At 47.0% G+C, this 19,929-nt stretch overlaps 1 protein-coding gene and 1 long non-coding RNA gene across 2 annotated transcripts in view; one reads left to right on the forward strand and one right to left on the reverse strand.

Annotated features, from left to right (window-relative positions):
• Positions 1–19,929, forward strand: part of LOC140417962 (uncharacterized) — a gene marked incomplete at its 5' end in the record, with an annotated part of 142,429 nt that overhangs the window by 55,019 nt on the left and 67,481 nt on the right. Inside the window, 2 exons of the mRNA XM_072501394.1 lie at positions 13,715–13,765; positions 13,994–14,699. Of these exons, the coding sequence (XP_072357495.1) occupies positions 13,715–13,765; positions 13,994–14,699 (757 nt within the window). The remainder of the gene's footprint in view (positions 1–13,714; positions 13,766–13,993; positions 14,700–19,929) is intronic.
• Positions 1,802–12,497, reverse strand: LOC140422034 (uncharacterized). The gene is made up of 3 exons (XR_011947233.1): positions 12,308–12,497; positions 10,854–11,073; positions 1,802–2,151 (listed from the first exon to the last, which is right to left on the reverse strand). It is a non-coding gene; the product is annotated as an uncharacterized lncRNA (long non-coding RNA).

Raw genomic sequence — 19,929 nt, forward strand, 5'->3', positions numbered from 1 at the left:
ATCCCAATGAAGAAGGTTTGAACTCTTCCAGTAATAACAAAAGGTTTATTGAGTGACTACAACAATATTTACATGAGTTCTTTACTTTAACTTTGATATTAGTGATAAGGTTAACAAGATCTAACTATGGTAACTGTATGTAACTCCACTGGTCATCTAAACTAGTCTGCTGTTGCTATGATCACAGTGCACCCAAGAGAGAGAGAGAGCCCTAATGTGGCTGCCTTTTATACCCCTGTTGGTCCGGCCCTCTAGTGGTCATGTGGTGCTACTGATGACACATTAACCCCTTGTGTACATGCACACATAGAGATCACCACAATCAGATTTTCGGGTTAGCTATAGATGAGGCAGATAGGGGTTTTTAATAAGAAATCATTGGGAGTAATTGACTGAATCATATTTACCATGAGATTAAGAGAAGCTGACTAACTGGGAATTAATCAGATAAGACTTAAAATGTTCATATTTTTGCAAGTTGTGTAAACTGCTAGAGACTGCCAGGTCAAATCACAGAAAGACCCTTTGTGTTAAGACCCGGGTTCGATCCCCGGGTTACTCTTGTGTTGAGTTTGCACATTCTCCCCGTGTCTGCGTGGGTCTCACCCCCACAACCAAAAGATGTGCAGGTTTGGTGGATTGGCCATGCTAAATTGGAAATAAATAATTGGGTACTTTAAAATAAAAAAACACACATTACCCTTCCCTTTGCCTTTTGTTCCAGGATAACTTTTATCATTTAATCTCACCCACCCTCTAACCAATCCCTGACTTTCCCTTTTGTTCTACTTGACCCTGCCCCTTTCTCACCAGCATCAAGCCCATCACATTTCTCCCTCGCTAGTTCTGAAGTAGAGTTACATTGGATGTGATTCATTAACTCAGTTTCAATTTCCACAGATGCTGCCAGACCTGCTGTGTTTTTCCAGTTCTTTCTGTGTTTATTTTAGATCTACCTGTAGTGGGGGGAAAAAAATCACTATTTACTATCCAGGATAAAATAAATGTCCATCATCTTTTGTCGATCATTTCAGTGGAAATGTGCTCTCCCAGGCTCAAAGAGCATCAGCCCACTGGAAGCAAAGTTGTGAGAACGGCCAGTCCAGCAGCAAGAAACCCTCCAACCCTCCTACTTCACCAAGTGTCAGAATGAACATGGTTCAGCCCTGGATATGATTAACAGCAGCAATAACAGCAGAATCCAACACCCAACATCACTTGTGAACTCGCTGGTGTATCCGCAGTGTGGATGATGTTTGAAACCTCTTTGCACAGTGAGAGCAGCTGAACGGTCTCTCCTCAGTGTGAATGCGCTGGTGGATCATCAGTACGTGAGAGCTTTTGAAACCCCTTCCACAGTCAGAGCATTTAAAGGGTCTCTCATTGGTGTGAGTGACATTGTGTCTGAGCAAGTTGGACGACTGAGTGAATCCCTTTCCACACACAGAGCAGGTGAAAGGCCTCTCCCTGGTGTGAACTCGCTGGTGTCTCTGCAGTGCAAATAAGTGAGTGAATCCCTTCCCACACACAGAACAGGTGAACGGCTTCTCCCCGGTGTGAACTCGCTGGTGTGTCTGCAGGGTGGATGACTGAATGAAACTCTTCCCACACACAGAGCATCTGAATGGCTTCTCACCTGTGTGAATTCGCTGATGTCTCCTGAGGCTGGATGAATCACTGAATTCTCTTCCACACTTTAAGCAGCTGAATGGCCTCGTCCCAGCATGAATGCGTCGATGAGTTTCCAGTGCAGATGGGTACCTAAATCCCTTCCCACAGTCCCCACATTTCCACCGTTTCTCCATGGTGCGGGTGTCTCTGAAGGCTAGACAATCAGTTGAAGGCTCACACAGGACAGTTTCTCCCCGCTGTGAATGGTGCAATGTGTTTTCAGGCTGTGTAACCGATTAAAGCTCCTTCCCCAGTCAGTGCACTTGGACAGCCTCACTCAGGTGTATTTGTGTGTCTCGATGCTTTCCCACTCACACTGATGGTTAAAGCATTCTGAAGTAAACAGAACAAACAATCATTTGTCCGCCTAGATTTAAAGACCGATAATATTCAGCACCCGATGAATTGAGTGACACAGTCAGATTTTGATGTGAATTTGGGTTTGAGATTTCTGTCTGTAAATCCTCATCTTCGGATACCCTGTAAAAGGAGATTACAAAAAGTTACCACTGTCAGTACAGGATACAAACTCAGAACAGACAATTTGAGTTTCCATGGAACGTATTTTCTTCTCTCAGTCCCCAAAAATCTCCTCCCCACACACACTCCCTCCATTCTTACTCTGCTGTATCTAATATTCATCCTCCCAATTCTCCTGAAGGTGCTGATTCAGGCTGATCCATGCTCACTGTTTCCTGTCCTGGACACAGAGACATGAAAATCTTCATGCAGGCTGCCATACAGATATGTGTGTTTAATATATAGCAAAACAGAAAACCTCAGCAAGTCTGACAGAAAAGGGAACTAACTTTTCGAGTCTCAATGACTCTTTGTCAAAGTTAGAGAGAACTGGAAATGGGGTCAGATTTATACTGTTGTTGGGGGGTGGTGAGCGTGGAGCGGTGGGGCTGAATAGGGAGCCAGTTATAGGTGGAGACAGATGAACCTCAACATCCACAGATGTGCAGGTTAGGTGGATTGCCCGTGATAAATTGCTCCTTAGTGTCCAACAAAGGTTAGCTGGGGTTATGGGGATATGATGGGATGCTCTTTCGGAGGATTGGTGCAGACACGATGGGCTGAATGGCCTCCTTCTGCACTGTAGGAGCACATCTCTGTCCTCATAGAATCAGAGAGTTTACAGCAGAGCAAGAGGCCCTTCGGCCCATCATTTCTGCACCAGCCATCAAGCACCTCTCTATTCCAATCCCACTTTCCAGCTCTTGGTCCGTAGCCTTGTATGCTGTGGCCAATCAAGTGCTCATCTCAATGCTTCTTAACTGTTGTGAGGGTCCCCGCGTCTTGCACACCTTCAGAGAGCGAGTTTCAGATTCCCACCACCCTCTGGGTGAAAATGTTTTCCCTCAAAACCCTCTAAATCCTCTGGCCCTTACCGTACATTTACACCCCCTGGTTATTGACCTGTAAGGGGAAAGGATTCTTCTTATCGACTCTGGCTAAAATGGCCTTCTCTAGTCCTTCATAAATTTGTACACCTCAATCACACCTCCCCTCAGCCTCTTCTGGTCTCAGGAAAGTAACTCCTAACCAGCCTCTCTTTTTTTCTCCCAGGTAACATCCTGGAGAGTCTCCTCTGAACCCTTTCTAGTGCAATCACATCCTTCCTCGAGTGTGGCGATCATAACTGCACACAGTACTCTAAATGAGGCCTAACGAGTGTTTCATACAGCTCCATCATAACCTCCCTGCTCTTATATTCTATACCTCAGCTAATAGAGCAAGTATCCCATATCCCTTTTTAACCACCTGATCAACCTGTCCTGTGGTCTTCTGGGGGATTTTCACAGTAACTTCATTGCTGTGTTAATGTAAGCCTACTTGTGACACTAAAAAATATTATTTTATTATATTTCCTTGTCTTGTTAGTCCTCCCAAAATGCATGACCACACGCTTTTCAAGTTAAATTCCGTTTGCCACTGTTCTGTCCATCTAACCAGCTCTTCTATGTGGTCCTGTAATCTAAGGCTTTCCACCTCACTACTTATCACACAACTAATTTTTGTGTCACAGAACAAAGAAAAGTACAGCACAGGAACAGGCCCTTTGGCCCTCCAAGCCTGTGCCGATCATGATCCCCCAACTAAGAACTTCAGACTGTCATCTGCAAACTTACTTGATCTTACCTCCTCCATTCACATCCAAATCATTAATGTACACTACAAACAGCAAAGGGCCCAGCACTGATCCCTGTGGAACACCACTGGACACGGGCTTCCAGCCACAAAAACAACCTTCAACCATCACCCTCTGCCACTCAGTCAATTCTGGGTCCAAATTGCCAACTGCTCTGGGTCCCATCTTGACCAATCTCCCGTGAGAGACTTGTCAAAAACCTCATTGAAATCCACGAAGACTACATCAACTGCACTACCCTCATCTATACACCTAGTCACCTCCTCAAAGAATTCAGTTCAAAGTTGTAAGACATGGGCCGGAACTCTCCCCCACCCGGCGGGGCGGGGGAATCCGGCGTAATGGAGTGGCGGGAACCACTCCGGCATCGCGCCGCTCCAAAGGTGCGGAATTCTCCGCACCTTTAGGGGCCAAGCCCTCACCTTGAGGGGCTAGGCCTGCGCCGGAGAGATTTCCACCACGCCGGCTGGCAGGAAAAGCCGTTGGCACCACGCCAGCCGGCGCCGAAAGGACTTCGCCGGGCGACGCATGCGCAGGAGCGTCAGCGGATGCTCACGGCATCCCCGCGCATGCGCAGTGGAGGAGGTCTCTTCCGCCTCCGCCATAGTGGAGACCATGGTGAAGGCGGAAGAAAAAGAGTGCCCCCACGGCACAGGCCCGCCCGCCGATCGGTGGACCCCGATCACGGGTCAGGCCACCGTGGAGGCACCCCCGAGGCCAGATCGCCCCACACCACCCCCCCCCAGGACCCTGGAGCCTGCCCGCGCCTTCTGCCCCCGCCGGTAAGGTAGGTGGTTCAAGCCACGCTGGCTGGCGAGTGTTGACAGCTGCGGGACTTCGGCCCATCGCGGGCCGGAGAATCGCCGGGGGGGAGCCCGCCGACCGGCGCAACGCGATTCCCGCCCCCGCCGATTCTCTGGTGGTGGAGAATTCGGGACCCGGCGGGGGTGAGATTCACGCCAGCCCCCGGCGATTCTCCGACCCGGCGGCGGGTCGGAGAATCGCGCCCATGATCTCCCTTTGACAAAATTATGCTAACTATCCTTGATTAATCGTTTCCTCCCCAAGTGGAGATTAACTCCATCCCTCAGAATGTTTCCAAAAGTTTCCCTACCACTTAAGTTAGAGTCACTGGCCTGGAATTGCATGTTTTTTTCCTTACTTCCCTTTGTGAATAATGGTACCCCATTATCTGTCTACCAGTCCTCTGGCAGCTCTGCTGTGGCCAGAGAAGATTTGAAAATTATTGTCTGAGCCTCTGCAATCTCCTCCCGTGCCTCTCACAGCAGCCTGGGAAATATCTCAACTGGGCCTGAGGATTTAAACAAGTGACCAATTGAAGGTCAGAATGAGAAAAGAAATGGAAAGGGGAGAAAATAAAGTGTTTTACTCACAGATGATGGAAACATGCGGAAGTTTCAGTCTGTGTGAAGCTCAATCTTCACTCAGAGCCAGAGGAGCTGTTGGACAGACAGTGGAGGAAGCTCCGTGCAGCGCTCCCAATGGGACAGTGTATACTGAGAACACCCCTCTGAGTCATAATGACGTTACAATGGAGCCCTGCCCGAATCAGCCAATAGAAATCACACTGCTCAGCGGTGACGTCTCGGGGTTCCAATGCTCAGGCTGGGCGCGCGGACACTGGAACTTCGCCCCCACCCGTCTTTCCACCTCCTCGAGACAAGGTTTCCAGGCAACTGGCTGACGGCTCCGGCCAAAGCGAGAAGCCGCTCGGTGATCTGCCCCGGCACTGCGCATGTCCAAGGGAGAGGGGAAAGTGCGCCTGTGCAGTGGACAACCCACCCTCCTTGACCTTCCTGCTGGGGTTTTGACCAATGGGAAACCGAGAGGGTCAACCAATCAGAGCGCGGGATTTGTGTGACTGGCTACTGAGCTTCGCACAGACTGAAACTTCCTCCTGTCCCCAACATAGAATTTGCAGTGCAGAAGGACGCCATTCGGCCCATTGAGTCTGTACTGGAAAGAGCATCCTACCCAAGGTCCACACCTCCACCCTATCCCCATAACCCAGTAACCCCACCTGACACTAAGGGCAATTTAGCATGGCCAATCCACCTAACCTCCACATCTTTGGACTGTGGGAGGAAACCGGAGCACCCGGAGGAAACCCACGCACACACGGGGAGAATGTGCAGACTCTGCACAGACAGTGACCCAGGCTGGGAATCGAACCTGGGACCCTGGAGCTGTGAAGCAATTGTGCTATCCACAATGCTACCGTGCTGCCCACATCTGTGAGTAAAACACTTTATTTTCTCCCCCTTTCCATTTCTTTTCTCATTCAATTGGTCACTTGCAGCAACTGAAGGGAAAGGAAGTGATTCCAGGAAGAGTGCAGACTCCGGAAAGGTTGGCCCAGCGCTTTCTCTCTCTTTTTATATAAAACATTTTATTGAGGTATTTGTGATTTTGTAACAATAACAGAAGAAACAGTGTACATACAAATATAAACATAGTGCAAAGACCGTCTTCCTCCCTCACAGGTCCCACCTTTCTTACATACTAAGAATACTAAACCGCCTCCCCCCCACCCCCTTCTCTGCTGATGGTTAATTTTCTCTAACAAAGTCGACGAACGGCTGCCGCCTCCGGACGTACCCTGACATTGACCCTCTCAGGGCGAACGTGATTTTCTCCAGACAGAGAAAGCTAGCCATGTCAGTGAGCCAGGTCTCTGACTTCGGGGGCTTTGAGTCCCTCTAAGCTAATAGTATCCGTCTCCGGGCTACCAGGGAAGCAAAGGCCAGAATGTCTCCCTCTTTCTCCTCCAGGACTCCCGGATCCTCCGACACTCCGAAAATCGCAAACCTCTGGACTTGGTGCCACCCTTGTTTTTAACACCTTGGACATGACATCCGCAAACCCCTGCCAGAATCCCCTGAGCTTCGGGCATGTCCAGAACATATGGACATGGTTATCTGGTCCTCCCGCACACCTTCTGCACCAATCTTCTATCCCAAAGAACCTGCTCATCCGGGCCCCCCACCCACCACCACCCACATCCTAATCATGGCTATATTTGCCGCATGTAGTAATTGTTAAAGTTCGGCAGCGCCAACTCACCCTTCCCCCAGCTACGCTCCAGCATCCCCTTTTCTACTCGCGGGGTCTTGCCCGCCCATACTAAGCCAGAGATCACCTTGTTTACCCGTTTTAAAAAGTCCCGTGGAATAATGATGGGGAGACACTGAAAACAAATCTCGGGAAGACCGTCATTTTCACTGTCTGTACCCTCCCAGCCAGTGATAGCGGGAGCATGTCCCACCTTCGGAAGTCTTCCTTCATTTGGTCCACCAGTCGGGTCAAATTTAGCTTATGTAGCTGATCCCATTGCTGTGCCACCTGGATGCCTAGATACTGAACGCTTGCCCCTACCACTCTAAACGGCAACTCCCCCAGTCACCTCTCCTGCCCCCTTGCCTGGATCGCAAACATCTCACTTTTCCCCATGTTCAATTTATAAACCGAAAACCGGCCAAATTCCCTCAGAATCCTCATAATTTCTCCCATCCCCTCTCGTGGGTCAGAAACATATAGGAGCAGTTAATCTGCGTATAGCAAGACTCTGTGTTCCACCCCTCCCCAAACTAGCCCCTGGAGGCTCTCAGCCAAATTGCCAGCGGCTCTATGGCCAGCGCAAACAGCAGTGTGGAGAGGGGGCATCTCTGCCTAGTCCCCCGGTGCAGCCTTAAATAGCCCAATGTCAACCTGTTTGTCTGTACACTCACCACAGGCGCCTGATACAGCAGCCTAACCCAGCCGATGAAGCCCCGTACAAACCCAAATCGCCACAGCACCTCCCACAGATAGGTCCATTCCACCCGATCAAATGCCTTCTCTGCGTCCATTGCGACCACTACCTTTACGTTTCTTCCCTCTGGGGGCATCATGATCACATTCAACAGTCTTCTAAGGTTGGCTGCCAACTGCCTGTCCTTAACAAATCCCGTCTGGTCCACCCCAATCACATCCGGAATGCAGTCTTTGATCCTCGAGGACATAATTTTGGCTAACAGTTTGAAGTCAATATTTAATAAGGAGATTGGTCTGTAGGACCCGCACAGCTCCGGGTCCTTCTCCCGCTTCAAGATCAGTGAGATCGTAGCCTGTGACATTGTCGGGGGAAGCCCCCCTCTCTCCCTTGCCTCATTAAATGTCCTCATCGGCAGCGACCCCAGCATCCCAGAGAACATTTTATAAAACTCCACCGGGTACCCGTCCGGTCCTGGGGCTTTACCCGACTGCATGGCCTTCAGCCCTTCTGATATTTCTTCAATCTCGATCTGGGCCCCCAGCCCTTCTATCGTCCACCTTCGGGAGCCTCAGCCCCCCTAAGAATTGCCTTATCCGTTCCGGCCTGGCTGGGGGTTCCGACTCATATAGCGTGTTATAAAACTCCTTAAATACCTTATTAACCCCTGCTGACCAACTTCTGGTCTCTGTTCTTCATTTTCCCAATCTCCCTGGCTGCCTCCCTCTTTCTGAGCTGCTGCGCAAGCTTTCTGCTGGCCTTCTCTCCATATTCATATATCGCCCCCCCTCACCTTCCTCAGCTGCTCCACCGCCTTCCCTGTAGTTAGCAAGCCAAACTCTGCCTGTAGCCTCCGTCATTCCCTTAAAAGCCCTGCCTCTGGGGTCTCTGCATAATCTCCTGTCAACCTAAAGTATTTCCTCTATCAGTCGATCCGTCTCTGCTCTATCTACCTTCTCCCTGTGGGCCCATATCAAAATCAGCTCCCCTCTGACCACCGCCTTCAGTGCCTCCCAGACCATTGCTGCCGAGACTTCCCCCGTGTCATTAACTTCCAGATAGTTCTGGATGCATGTCCTCACCCGCCCGCACACCTCCTCATCCGCTAACAGTCCAACATTCAATCTCCAATGCGAACGCTGGCCACACTCCTTGCTCACCTGTATGTCCAGCCAGTGCAGGGCATGATCCGAGACCGTGATCACTGAGTACTCAGTGTCCATTATCCCCCTTAGTAAAACCCGGTTCAAGGTGAAAAAGTCGATCCGGGAGTACACTTTATGTACGTGTGTGTAGAAAGAGAACTCCTTCACTCTCGGCCGCCCAAACCTCCATGGGTCCATAAGACCATAAGACATAGGAGCGGAAGTAAGGCCATTCAGCCCATCGAGTCCACTCCACCATTCAATCATGGCTGATTTCAACTCCATTTACCCGCTCTCTCTCCGTAGCCCTTAATTCCTCGAGAAATCAAGAATTTATCAACTTCTGTCTTAAAGACACTCAACGTCCCGGCCTCCACCGCCCTCTGTGGCAATGAATTCCACAGACCCACCACTCTCTGGCTGAAGAAATTTCTCCTCATCTCTGTTCTAAAGTGACTCCCTTTTATTCTAAGGCTGTGCCCCCGGGTCCTAGTCTCCCCCGCTATTGGAAACAACATCCCTACGTCCACCCTATCTAAGCCATTCATTATCTTGTAAGTTTCTATTAGATCTCCCCTCAACCTCCTAAACTCCAATGAATATAATCCCAGGATCCTCAGACGTTCATCGCATGTTAGGCCTACCATTCCTGGGATCATCCGTGTGAATCTCCGCTGGACCCGCTCCAGTGCCAGTATGTCCTTCCTGAGGTGTGGGGCCCAAAATTGCTCACAGTATTCTAAATGGGACCTAACTAATGCTTTATAAAGCTTCAGAAGTACATCCCTGCTTTTATATTCCAAGCCTCTTGAGATAAATGACAACATTGCATTTGCTTTCTTAATTGCGGACTCAACCTGCAAGTTTACCTTTAGAGAATCCTGGGACTAGCACTCCCAAGTCCCTTTGCACTTCAGCATTATGAATTTTGTCACCGTTTAGAAAATAGTCCATGCCTTTACTCTTTTTTCCAAAGTGCAAGACCTCGCACTTGCCCACGTTGAATTTCATCAGCCATTTCTTGGACCACTCTCCTAAACTGTCTAAATCTTTCTGCAGCCTCCCCACCTCCTCAATACTACCTGCCCCGCCACCTATCTTTGTATCACTCTCCCCATCTGCTCCATAAACCCCTCTAGCTCCTTTGCCATTGCTGGCACCCTGCCGTCCTTGAGCTCGACCGGTCTAGCCTTGGGTCAATGACTGTGTTGAAGTCCCCCCACCCCCATGACCAGTCCATGCGTCCAGGTCCGGGATCTTCCCAACATCCTCCTTATAAACTCCACATCATCTTAGTTTGGCGCGTAGACATTCACGAGTACCCAGGAATGGCAGTCCTTCCAGCTTCCCATTAACCATGATGTACCGACCTCCCATATCCACAACTATTCTTCCCACCTCGATTGACACTCGCTTATTAATTAGAATCGCGACCCCTCTAGTCTTAGAGTCCAGCCCCGAATGCAATACCTGCGAGTCTCACCCCTTCCTTAGTCTAGTCTGATTGATTACCCTAAGATGCGTCTCCTGTAACATTGCCACATCCGCCTTCAATCCCCTCGCGTGATCACGTGTGCCCTCTTAACTGGCCCATTAAGCCCTCTAATGTTCCACGTGATCAGGCTGGTGGAGGTGCTTCCCTTCCCTCCGCCCCCCTTCCCCCCCCACCGATCAGCCATCACCTTTCTTAGGCCAGTGTCCAGCTTGCACCCCGCGAACCCGCAGGCCCACCCCCAGGCAGCTTCCGTCCGCGACCTCCCTTTTGTCCCCCAGCAACAGTCCCTCCCCCATCAGCAGAGCAATTCCCCCCTCCCCCCAGTAACAGCATAGTAAAAACAGCCCCCTTCAACAAGCATAACATCTGCTCACCCACATCCCACTGCGCTTCCATGAGCCAGCCAGCCCAGCTAGCTTGGCAGCACCAGCCCATGGCACCAAACATTTTCCCACCTATTGTTCCCCCCCCCCCCCATCCCGCTCGGATACACATATGCAAGAGAAAAAACATTCCCAGCCCAATTATCCGAAAGAAACAAAAAGACAAGAAAGGCCCCACATTGAAAATTCACACCTCCATCCCCCACCAGTACAAATGCAAACTTTAACTTACAAAAATACGCAGCAGCTCCAGGATCGATACAGAAGGCATTACAAATCTAGTGCAAAAACAAAAGTATTTTTAACGTGAACACTGCAGCAAAGTTCAAACACCTCAGGCCCTGCCAGCCCTTTGCCGATGACATTCATGTCCTGTAGAATTGAGCAGTTCTGCAAGATCTTGATGTGACGTTTGTTGAGATTTGTGTCTGCAAATCATCGCTTCCTCTATCCTGCAAAAGGAGTTTACAAATGTTATCACTGACAGTACAGGATAGAAATTCAGAACAAACAATTCAATTTCCTATAGAACTCTTTTCTTCTTTCATTCCCCAAAAGTTGACCATCTCCATCCCAAAAACTCACCCCGCCCCATTCAGTTCTCAATCTGCTGTACCTAGTATACACCCTCCCAATTCTCCTCAATGTGCTAATTCATACTGATCAACAAATCCATGCCGACTGAAAATTTTATACAATGTACAATACTGAATTACGTGACACATGAGTGAGGAGAGGAAGAACCTACTTTGGGCAGAACATAATCATGTCCTGGAACTTATTGCCTAAGGTTGACAAAGTGAAGATGATCAATGAGTTTCAAGTGAAATTCGATAGGTGATTGAAGGAGAAATACTGCAGGAGAATGGGGATATAGAGGCTGGTTTAGCACAGGACTAAATCGCTGGCTTTGAAAGCAGACCAAGGCAGGGCAGCAGCACGGTTCAATTCCCGTACCAGCCTCCCCGAACAGGCGCCGGAATGTGGCGACTAGGGGCTTTTCACAGTAACTTCATTTGAGGCCTACTTGTGACAATAAGCGATTTTCATTTCATTTCATTTTTCATATAGAGGGTGAATGGGACTGACTGACTGACTGACTGCATTGGTACAGACTCGAGTTACCAAAGGGACTCCTTCTCTGTCTAAATGCCTCTATGCTTGGAAATAAATTGAAAGGTAGAATGAGAAAAGAAATGGAAAGAAGGAGAAAAGAATGGCTAGCACAGTAGTTGGCACTGCTGCCTCACAACGCCAGTGTCCCAGGTTCAATTCCAGCCTTGGGTGACACAGTCCAAAGATGTGTAGGTCAGGTCGATTGGCCATGCTAAATTGTCCCTTAATGTCCAAAGGCTAGGAGGAGTTACGGGGATTGGGCGGGGTTTTGGGCCGAGGAAGGGTGGCCTTAGCAGAGGGTCGGTGCGGACGTGATCGGCCGAATGGCCTCCGTCTGCACAAAGGGATTCTATGATTTAAAAATACAACACTTTACTAAAGAAGAAAATAATGCTACGAGGAGAACCATGAATAAAAAGTACATTATAACACACATCAATGCCCCATGGTAGCAAAATGTCCATTTAAATATCAGCCATCTCCTGGGGAAACATTGATTTCCCCCCAGATGTTTCACAGAGGAGGAAGTTTCAACCTCCAGCTCATTGAAACGTCACAATGGAGCACTACCTCAATCAGCCAGTAGGAATCACTCTGTTCCTCGGTGACGTCTCCGGGTTCCAGTGCGCAGGCCCGGCGCGCGGTCACGCGAGCCCCACCCCACCCCACCCCTCCTCGGACATCCACGAGACAAGGCTTCCAGGCAACCAGCTGACGGCCAGAGCGAGAAGCCGCTCAGTCTTCTCCCCGGCCCTGCCCATGTCTAAGGGAGAGGCGTTGCGCATGCGCGGGGAACACCCACCCCTGACCTTTCTGCTGAGGTATTGACCAAAGAGAGGAGTACCGGAAGGATTCTGACCCAGCAGCCAATCAGAACGTGGGTTCTGTGCAATTGAAGGTTGAAGTTCACGCAGACGGAAACGTCCTCCTGTCTACAACATCTGTGAGTAAAACACTTTCTTTTCTCCCCCTTTCCATTTATTTTCTCATTCTGACCTTCAATTGGTCACTTGCAGCAACTGAAGGGAAAGGAAGTGAATCCAGGGAGGGTGCAGACTCTGGAAAGGTTGGCCCAGGTCTCTCTCTCTATCTTAAAGACATTGACATCCTTTGCTCCCTCAGCTTGACACATTTATTTGTCTGGCTAAAAGGATGGTCTCTTTCCTAATGTTCACAATTAAAGGGCTGGTTTTCCCAGGAGATGGCTGACATTTAATATGGACAGAGAGATATCTGATGCTGTTATGTGGTACACATTCATAGAATCCCTAAAGTGCAGAAGGAGGACATCCAGTCCATCGAGTTTGCACCGTCCCTCCCAAAGAGCACCCTACCCAGGCCCAGTCCCCCACCCACTCCCCATAACCTCATACAACCATTGGACACTAAGGGGCAATTTAGCATGGCCGATCCACCTAACCTGCACATCTTTGGATATATGAGATATATTATTTATGGTTATGGATAATGTACATTTATTAGTATTTCTAGTCTTATAATATAGTATTGTAACTGTTAATTATTTCCAGTCATAGGTTCATTACAGTACAGAAAGCCCCCATTCAACAGCTCAAATTGGTTTGTTATGTAACCCTGCAAGTGCATTTCCTTGCAGTGCACATGCAATCATATTTTGAAATTATTGATCATATCTAAATGTTTACCCTCATAGGCAGCAAGTTCAAAGTCAAATAAATCGCTGCCTAAGTAGATATCTTTCTCACAAATCCCTGTACCTTCACCAACTGAAACAGGACTCGGTGACCATGAATCTGTCAATCAGTTTGAATCAGCACCTTCAAGAGAATTGGGAGGATGAATATTAGATTCAGCAAAGTGAGAATGGAGGGATTATGTTGGCCGGAGATTTACAGCTTTTGGGGAATGAGAGGAAAGACTTCCATAGAAACTGGAATTGTCTGTTTTGAATTTCTATCCTTTACTGCCGGTGCTAACTTTTGTAAACTCCTTTTACAGTATACCAGAAGTTGGATATCCTATAGACACAATTCTCCAAACAAATGTCATGTGAGTATTTGACAGAGTCACTTGATTCATCAGGCCCTGAATATCTTCAACCTTTGAATCTAGAAGGAGAAATATTTGTTTGTTCTGTCTGCTTTAAACAATTTCAAACATCAGTGCACTGACTGTGGAAAGAGCTTACGCCATTTAAACAAGCTGAAATATTATCACACCATTCAGTGAGGAGAGACCATACCCATGTTCTCTGTGTGGACAAGGCTTCAACTGAATGTTCAGCTTGAAAAATCGCAAGGATACCTGCACCATGGAGAAACCGTGGAAATGTGGTGATTGTGGGAAGGGATTTCGTGCCCCTTCTGATCTGGAGATTCATCGACGCAGCCACACTGGGGAGAGGCCGTTCACCTGCTCTGTGTGCGCGAAGGGGTTCAGTAGGTCATCCATCTTGCAGACGCACCAGCGAGTTCACAGCGGAGAGAGGCGGTTTACCTGCCCTGACTGTGGGAAAGGATTCACTCATTCATGGAACCTGCAGACACACCAGCGAGTTCACACTGGAGAGAGACCATTCACCTGTTCTGAGTGTGGGAAGGGGTTCAGTCGGTTGTCCAGCCTTCAGATACACCGGCGAGTTCACACCGGGGAGAGGCTGTTCTCCTGTTCTGCATGTGGGAAGGGATTCACTGATCCATCCAACCTGTGGAAGCACCAGCGAGTTCACACAGGGGAGAAGCCTTTCACCTGCTCCAAGTGTGGGAAGGGATTCTGTGATTCATCACATCTGCTGGCACACCAGCGAGTTCACACTGGCGAGAGGCCATTCATTTGCTCTCAGTGTGGGAAGGGATTCACTCAGTTCTCAAACCTACTCACACATCGGCGACTTCACACCGGGGAGAGGCCATTCACCTGCCCGGAGTGTGAGAAGGGATTCACTCAGTTAATATGCCTGCAGAAACACCAACGAGTTCACAAGTGATTAGAGGTGTTCGATTATGCTGTTAATCACATCCATGACTGAACCATGTTCATTCTGTCAGTTAATGAATAGGGAGAGTCAGAGGGCTTCTTGCAGTTGGACTGACCAGTCTCACAACTTTGCTTCAAATGGTTTGATGTACTTTGCGACTTACAGCAAAAATATAGCTACATGTTTCACATGGATCACCGAATCAAGGGATATTTTGAAGACAGAATATACTGACTGTGCTTTTATGTTTGGAACCTCCCAATTGTGCCACATTGGCATGGAAATGGTCTGTGGGGATTCGGAAGGTTCTTTTGTTTAATTTATCTGGGTGTTTCTCACAGAAGATTATTGCTGATTTGGTCCTGTGTAATTTACAGTTCATTTGCAGTTTGTGCAAGAGAAGAGGAGGCTGGATGATTTTCCTAGCTTGGAGCTCGAAACCTTCGGTGGTCCCCACGCTGAAAGACAGTGAGCCGAAGGCGGTCAGCTTGAACAGTGAGCTTGGAAAGAGGTGTGAAGCAGCTGCAGGATCTGACAGGGGAGGCAGTCAGTCTGTGCAAGAAGGCAGTGGAACATATAAAATAGAGGGGAGGCAGTGGCATATTGGTATTGTCACTGGGCTAGTAATCCAGAGACCCAGATAATGCCCTGGGGACTCGGATTCAAATCCACAGCAGATGAGCACATTTGATTGCAATAAAAAAAAGTGTGGAATTAAAAGTTGAATGATGACCATGAAATCATTGTCAGTTGTTGTAAAACCCCCCACCTGGTTTACTAATGTCCTTCAGGGAAGGAAATCTGCTGTCCTTAACCGGTCTGGCCTACATGTGACTCCAGACCCAAGCAACGTGATTGACTCTTTTTTTTTCTAAATAAATTTAGAGTGCCCAATTCATATTTTTTTCCAATTAAGGGTCAATTTAGCTTGGCCAATCCACCTAGCTTGCACATCTTTTGGTTGTGGGGGCGAAACCCACGCAAACACGGGGAGAATGTGCAAACTCCACATGGACAGTGACCCAGAGCCGCGATCGAACCTGGCACCTCGGCGCCATGATGCCGCAATGCTAACCCACTGCGCCACCGTGCTGCCCTACGTGATTGACTCTTAAAATGTCCTCTGAAATGACCTAGCAAGCCACTCAGTTCATGAGTAATTAGGGATGGGCAATAAATGCTGGCTCAGCCAGTGATGCCCAATCCTATGATCGAATAAAAATAAACATACAAACTAGGAGTTTGGCCACGAGAGTCTGTTCCACCATTCATATGATCTGATTTTAACGTCAACTCCACATTCCTGCTGCCCCTGTTCATCCTCTTGCTGGTCAAGAATTTATCCAGCTCTGCCTTCAAAATATTCAAAGACTCTGCTTCCACTGCCCTTTGAGGAAAAGAGTTCCAAAGACTCACAACCCTCTGAGAGAGAAAAAGGTTCTCCTCATCTCTGTCTTAAATGATCGATAACTTATTTTTAAACAGCCCACATCCACCGATGAAAACCCCTCAGGATCTTGAATATTTGATCAACTCACCTCTTTCTTTTCTAGATTCCAGTGGATACAATCGGAACCTGTCCAACCTTTCCTCATGAGACAAGCCGCCCATTCTTCTGAATTGCTTGTAAACCATTTCCATCTTTCCTTAAATAAGGAGACCGATACTGTCCACAGTGCTCCAGGTGTGGTCTCACCAGTGCCCTGTATAACTGAAGCACAACCTCCCTACTCTTGTAATCCAGTCTCCTTGCAATAAACAATATTCTGTTAGCTTTCCTAATTACTTGGAATCCTCACAGCGAGAAAATGTATTTAAAATGTATTTATTTATTTAAGGGGAAGTTATGGTGTTTTATTTTTCAATATACAATTGAAAATATTTTAATGCACCAGGTGATCTTCAAGCTGGTGCCATTGAAATTAAAATGAAAAATGAAATGAAATAAATCGCTTATTGTCACAAGTAGGCTTCAAATTAAGTTGCTGTGACAAGCCCCTAGTCGCCACATTCTGGCACCTGTTTGCGGAGGCTGTTACGGGAATTGAACCGTGCTGCTGGCCTGCTGTGGTCTGCTTGCAAAGCCAGCGATTTAGCCCTGTGCTAAACAGCCCAAAATGGATGGAGGGAAAGGAAAATGTTTTTAAAAATAATTAAAATGTTGCATTGTGAAGCTATGGTATTATCAGGAAAACTCTTTTAAAGGTTACATTTTAAAACTTTGGACTGAATTTTGTGAGGAACCCACCTTTGATAGAAATTGAGTGTGGGACATTCTCCCTCCTGAAGCAAGATTAACCCGAGGCTGGGAAGGTGCCGTTCTTCATAAAGCACGGGTCAATATACCCATCAACACGGGTCCAGTGGCGGACACCTGGACAGCAAAGAGAAGCTTTGTATATCCAAGTTAACAAAGAACTGCTGTTGCCGGGCGAAAGACTTTTCCTGGTTGGTTAACAAACTCCAGGCCTGAGAGAAGTATTCTGTGAACATTTTTATTATTTAAAACTCTCGGGACAGAGTGTGTGCACCTCGGCAGCCGGCTGCAAGAAGAAGTCTCTCTCTTCCTCCCACCTTTGTGTTACATTCGGTCTCGAGTGAGTTCATCTTTCATCCGAAATGTCTCATCAGAATAACTCCTCTTTTTTTTTGAAAGTCTGTAAAAGTGTGATAAATAAAAGTCATCAACGCCTGTTTCACCATAAATAGAACTTCCAACTCTAACCTGACAGAATTTAGTCAGATCAGCAGCACCAAGATCCTTCCGAGTTTTATCCTTTTAAATGAATGTTCTCAGGCCCCAGCTTCTGCAGGTGGCTGTGTTCTGTTATGTTTTTTGTTTGTGTGAGAGTGTCATGGGAGTATACCTTTCAGAAATAGGTGTTGGATTGTATCATGGGAGTGAAACTTTAAGAAATGGGTGTTTACGAACTAGCTGCAGTGATGTCATTGTGTGGGTGGAGCTGGGTTGTGTCTCTGACTTTCACTTTCGTTTTGAGCTGGAAGCTGTTTGTGGCTTTGTGTCTTATCTTCGTTTTAGGCAGTTGAAAGCTGAATCAGACCAGGAAGGTTCATTTTGTCTCTCTCTATGTTAAAAGGTACCCAGATCACTTGATAATTTAAAAGTGATAACTGTCTTGTGTAAAGAATTTAGACCTACTGCTTTGTTAAAAGGGGTGTTTGGCTGATGGATGTTATTAGGAAAGTTTTTAAGGGTTACATATAGAGTACCGTGTCTGCGGGGGTATTTGTGTTGGTAGTTGATAAAATGTTTACTGTGTGTTTATAAAATGTGAACTGAATTCATAGAATAAACATTGTTTTGTTTAAAAATACTTAAAGTCTCTGTTGCATCACACCTGGAAAGTGGGCCCTTGTGCTCCTCATAACCAAAATCTAATAAAAGTTGTGGGTCAGGAATGTAGGAATCTGTAATTTATGGGATCTTAACTTGTCGAACTACGCCAAGTTTGGGGGAAGATTAGTTGATGAATCAAAGTCCTGGCGCAATACGACAAGTTGTAAGATTTGTAATATTTGTGGACTATGCCAAGTTGTTCGATTCCTTGTATTATTCGACTGTGTAAAGTTGAAGGAATTTATATCATTTCTGCTATTCGGTTATCAGTAGCACTTTGCGAATACTGGAACTCAGCAGAAATTTCAGTTAAAACTTCTCAGGTGCCAAAAATAATTCTTTTATTTGTAGTTGCTTGATTACAATTTGAAAGTCATTTAAAAGGCAATTCGTAGACAATTCGAAGCTTTCAGAGAATTACAGGCATTATCTTTTTTACTTAGGCAGACAGCTCGAAAGTAACTTTTAAACGGTCAAAGTTTGGCAATGAAACATGAAGAGAGAGAGAGAAAGCTAATCTTCAGCTAAACTGACTAAACTAACAGAAAGACAACACAACACAAAGACAGAAATTAAGGACAGACAACACAAAAGACAACACACCAAAGACAACACTAAAATGGCGGGCGGAAACTTTTCAGTTATATACTTTCATATCTGTCTTAAGTCATCTAATCACACCCCAATATAATCCTAATTGGTTTGGGTTAGACTCAAACACATTTGATTTGATGGCAAGCCGTCCATCTTCAATGTGCAACATTAGCTTTTCTGACCTAGCTGTTATCTGCATTGTGAACAATGGTGCCTTCATGTTGCTGTGGTATTCAGTCTTTGTCCGTGACAATTAGCACAAGCAGTGTCAAATTGTCTTGCAACTGTGCTGTTTTAATGTCACACTGACTTTGAAAATATGCATTTGCCAGAACAACGGACCTCAGTAACAGTGAATTATGCTGTATAAGTGGGTATTTAAAACTGGAGCTTAATATCTATGCTTAAACAGCTATCTTTTACCTATACTAGTTGTATTCGAAATACCTGGCTTCTAGAGTCAGGTAAACTCCATGACATACTTTGGAGTTTTCTAAACCCAGGCCCATAACAAGAGTGTCTGGCAGTGTACGAGTATCTGTAATTTTAGAAAAAGGGGTTAATTATTACACTTTGAAACTACAACTTGTATGTTCACCAGCTTTATAACTTGTTTTTTAAAAAGATTATTTTACAATAAATCATTTTTTCTGTGTTCGCTGAAAGAAGCCTGGGAGTAACATTATCAAATTGGCCAGTTTTGTGGGTGAGTTAGATGTTTAAATTATTGCTGTGACCTGTGGAGAAGGGGGCTGGATTTAACTGTCGTAAAAACTCACCTAGTTCACGAATGTACTTCAGGAAAGTAAATCTGCCGTCCTTACCATGTGTGGCCTACATGTGACTCCAGACCCTCGCAGTGAAGTGGTTGACTGCTAACTGCACCCACCCCCCCCCCCCCCCCCCCTTCCACTGAAATGGCCGAGTAAGTCACTCAGTTCAAGGTCAATTAGGGGTGGGCAACAAATGCTGGCCGAGCCAGTGACGCCCACATCCCAAGAGCGAATTTTAAAAAATTTGAGACATTGTGTTTAGCTTAGTAATGACGATATAGTTAATGGGAGGGGATGAAGCAGTCAGGTGCTGGGCTTTTCAGTTTATTAATTCAGTTTTAGATCAGGATGTGCTCGCAGTACAGTTCAATTAAATACCTAACTGGGGATAGGCAGGAGAAGTCTTAGGCTGGCAGTTTAAACAGCAGGAGGACTTCTTAAAACAATATGTAGACAGTCCAACTAGGGAAGGGGCGGTACTGGACCTGGTATTGGGGAATGAGCCCGGCCA

This window comes from Scyliorhinus torazame, chromosome 5 (genome assembly GCF_047496885.1).
Source record: "Scyliorhinus torazame isolate Kashiwa2021f chromosome 5, sScyTor2.1, whole genome shotgun sequence".
NCBI classification, from domain to species: domain Eukaryota; kingdom Metazoa; phylum Chordata; class Chondrichthyes; order Carcharhiniformes; family Scyliorhinidae; genus Scyliorhinus; species Scyliorhinus torazame.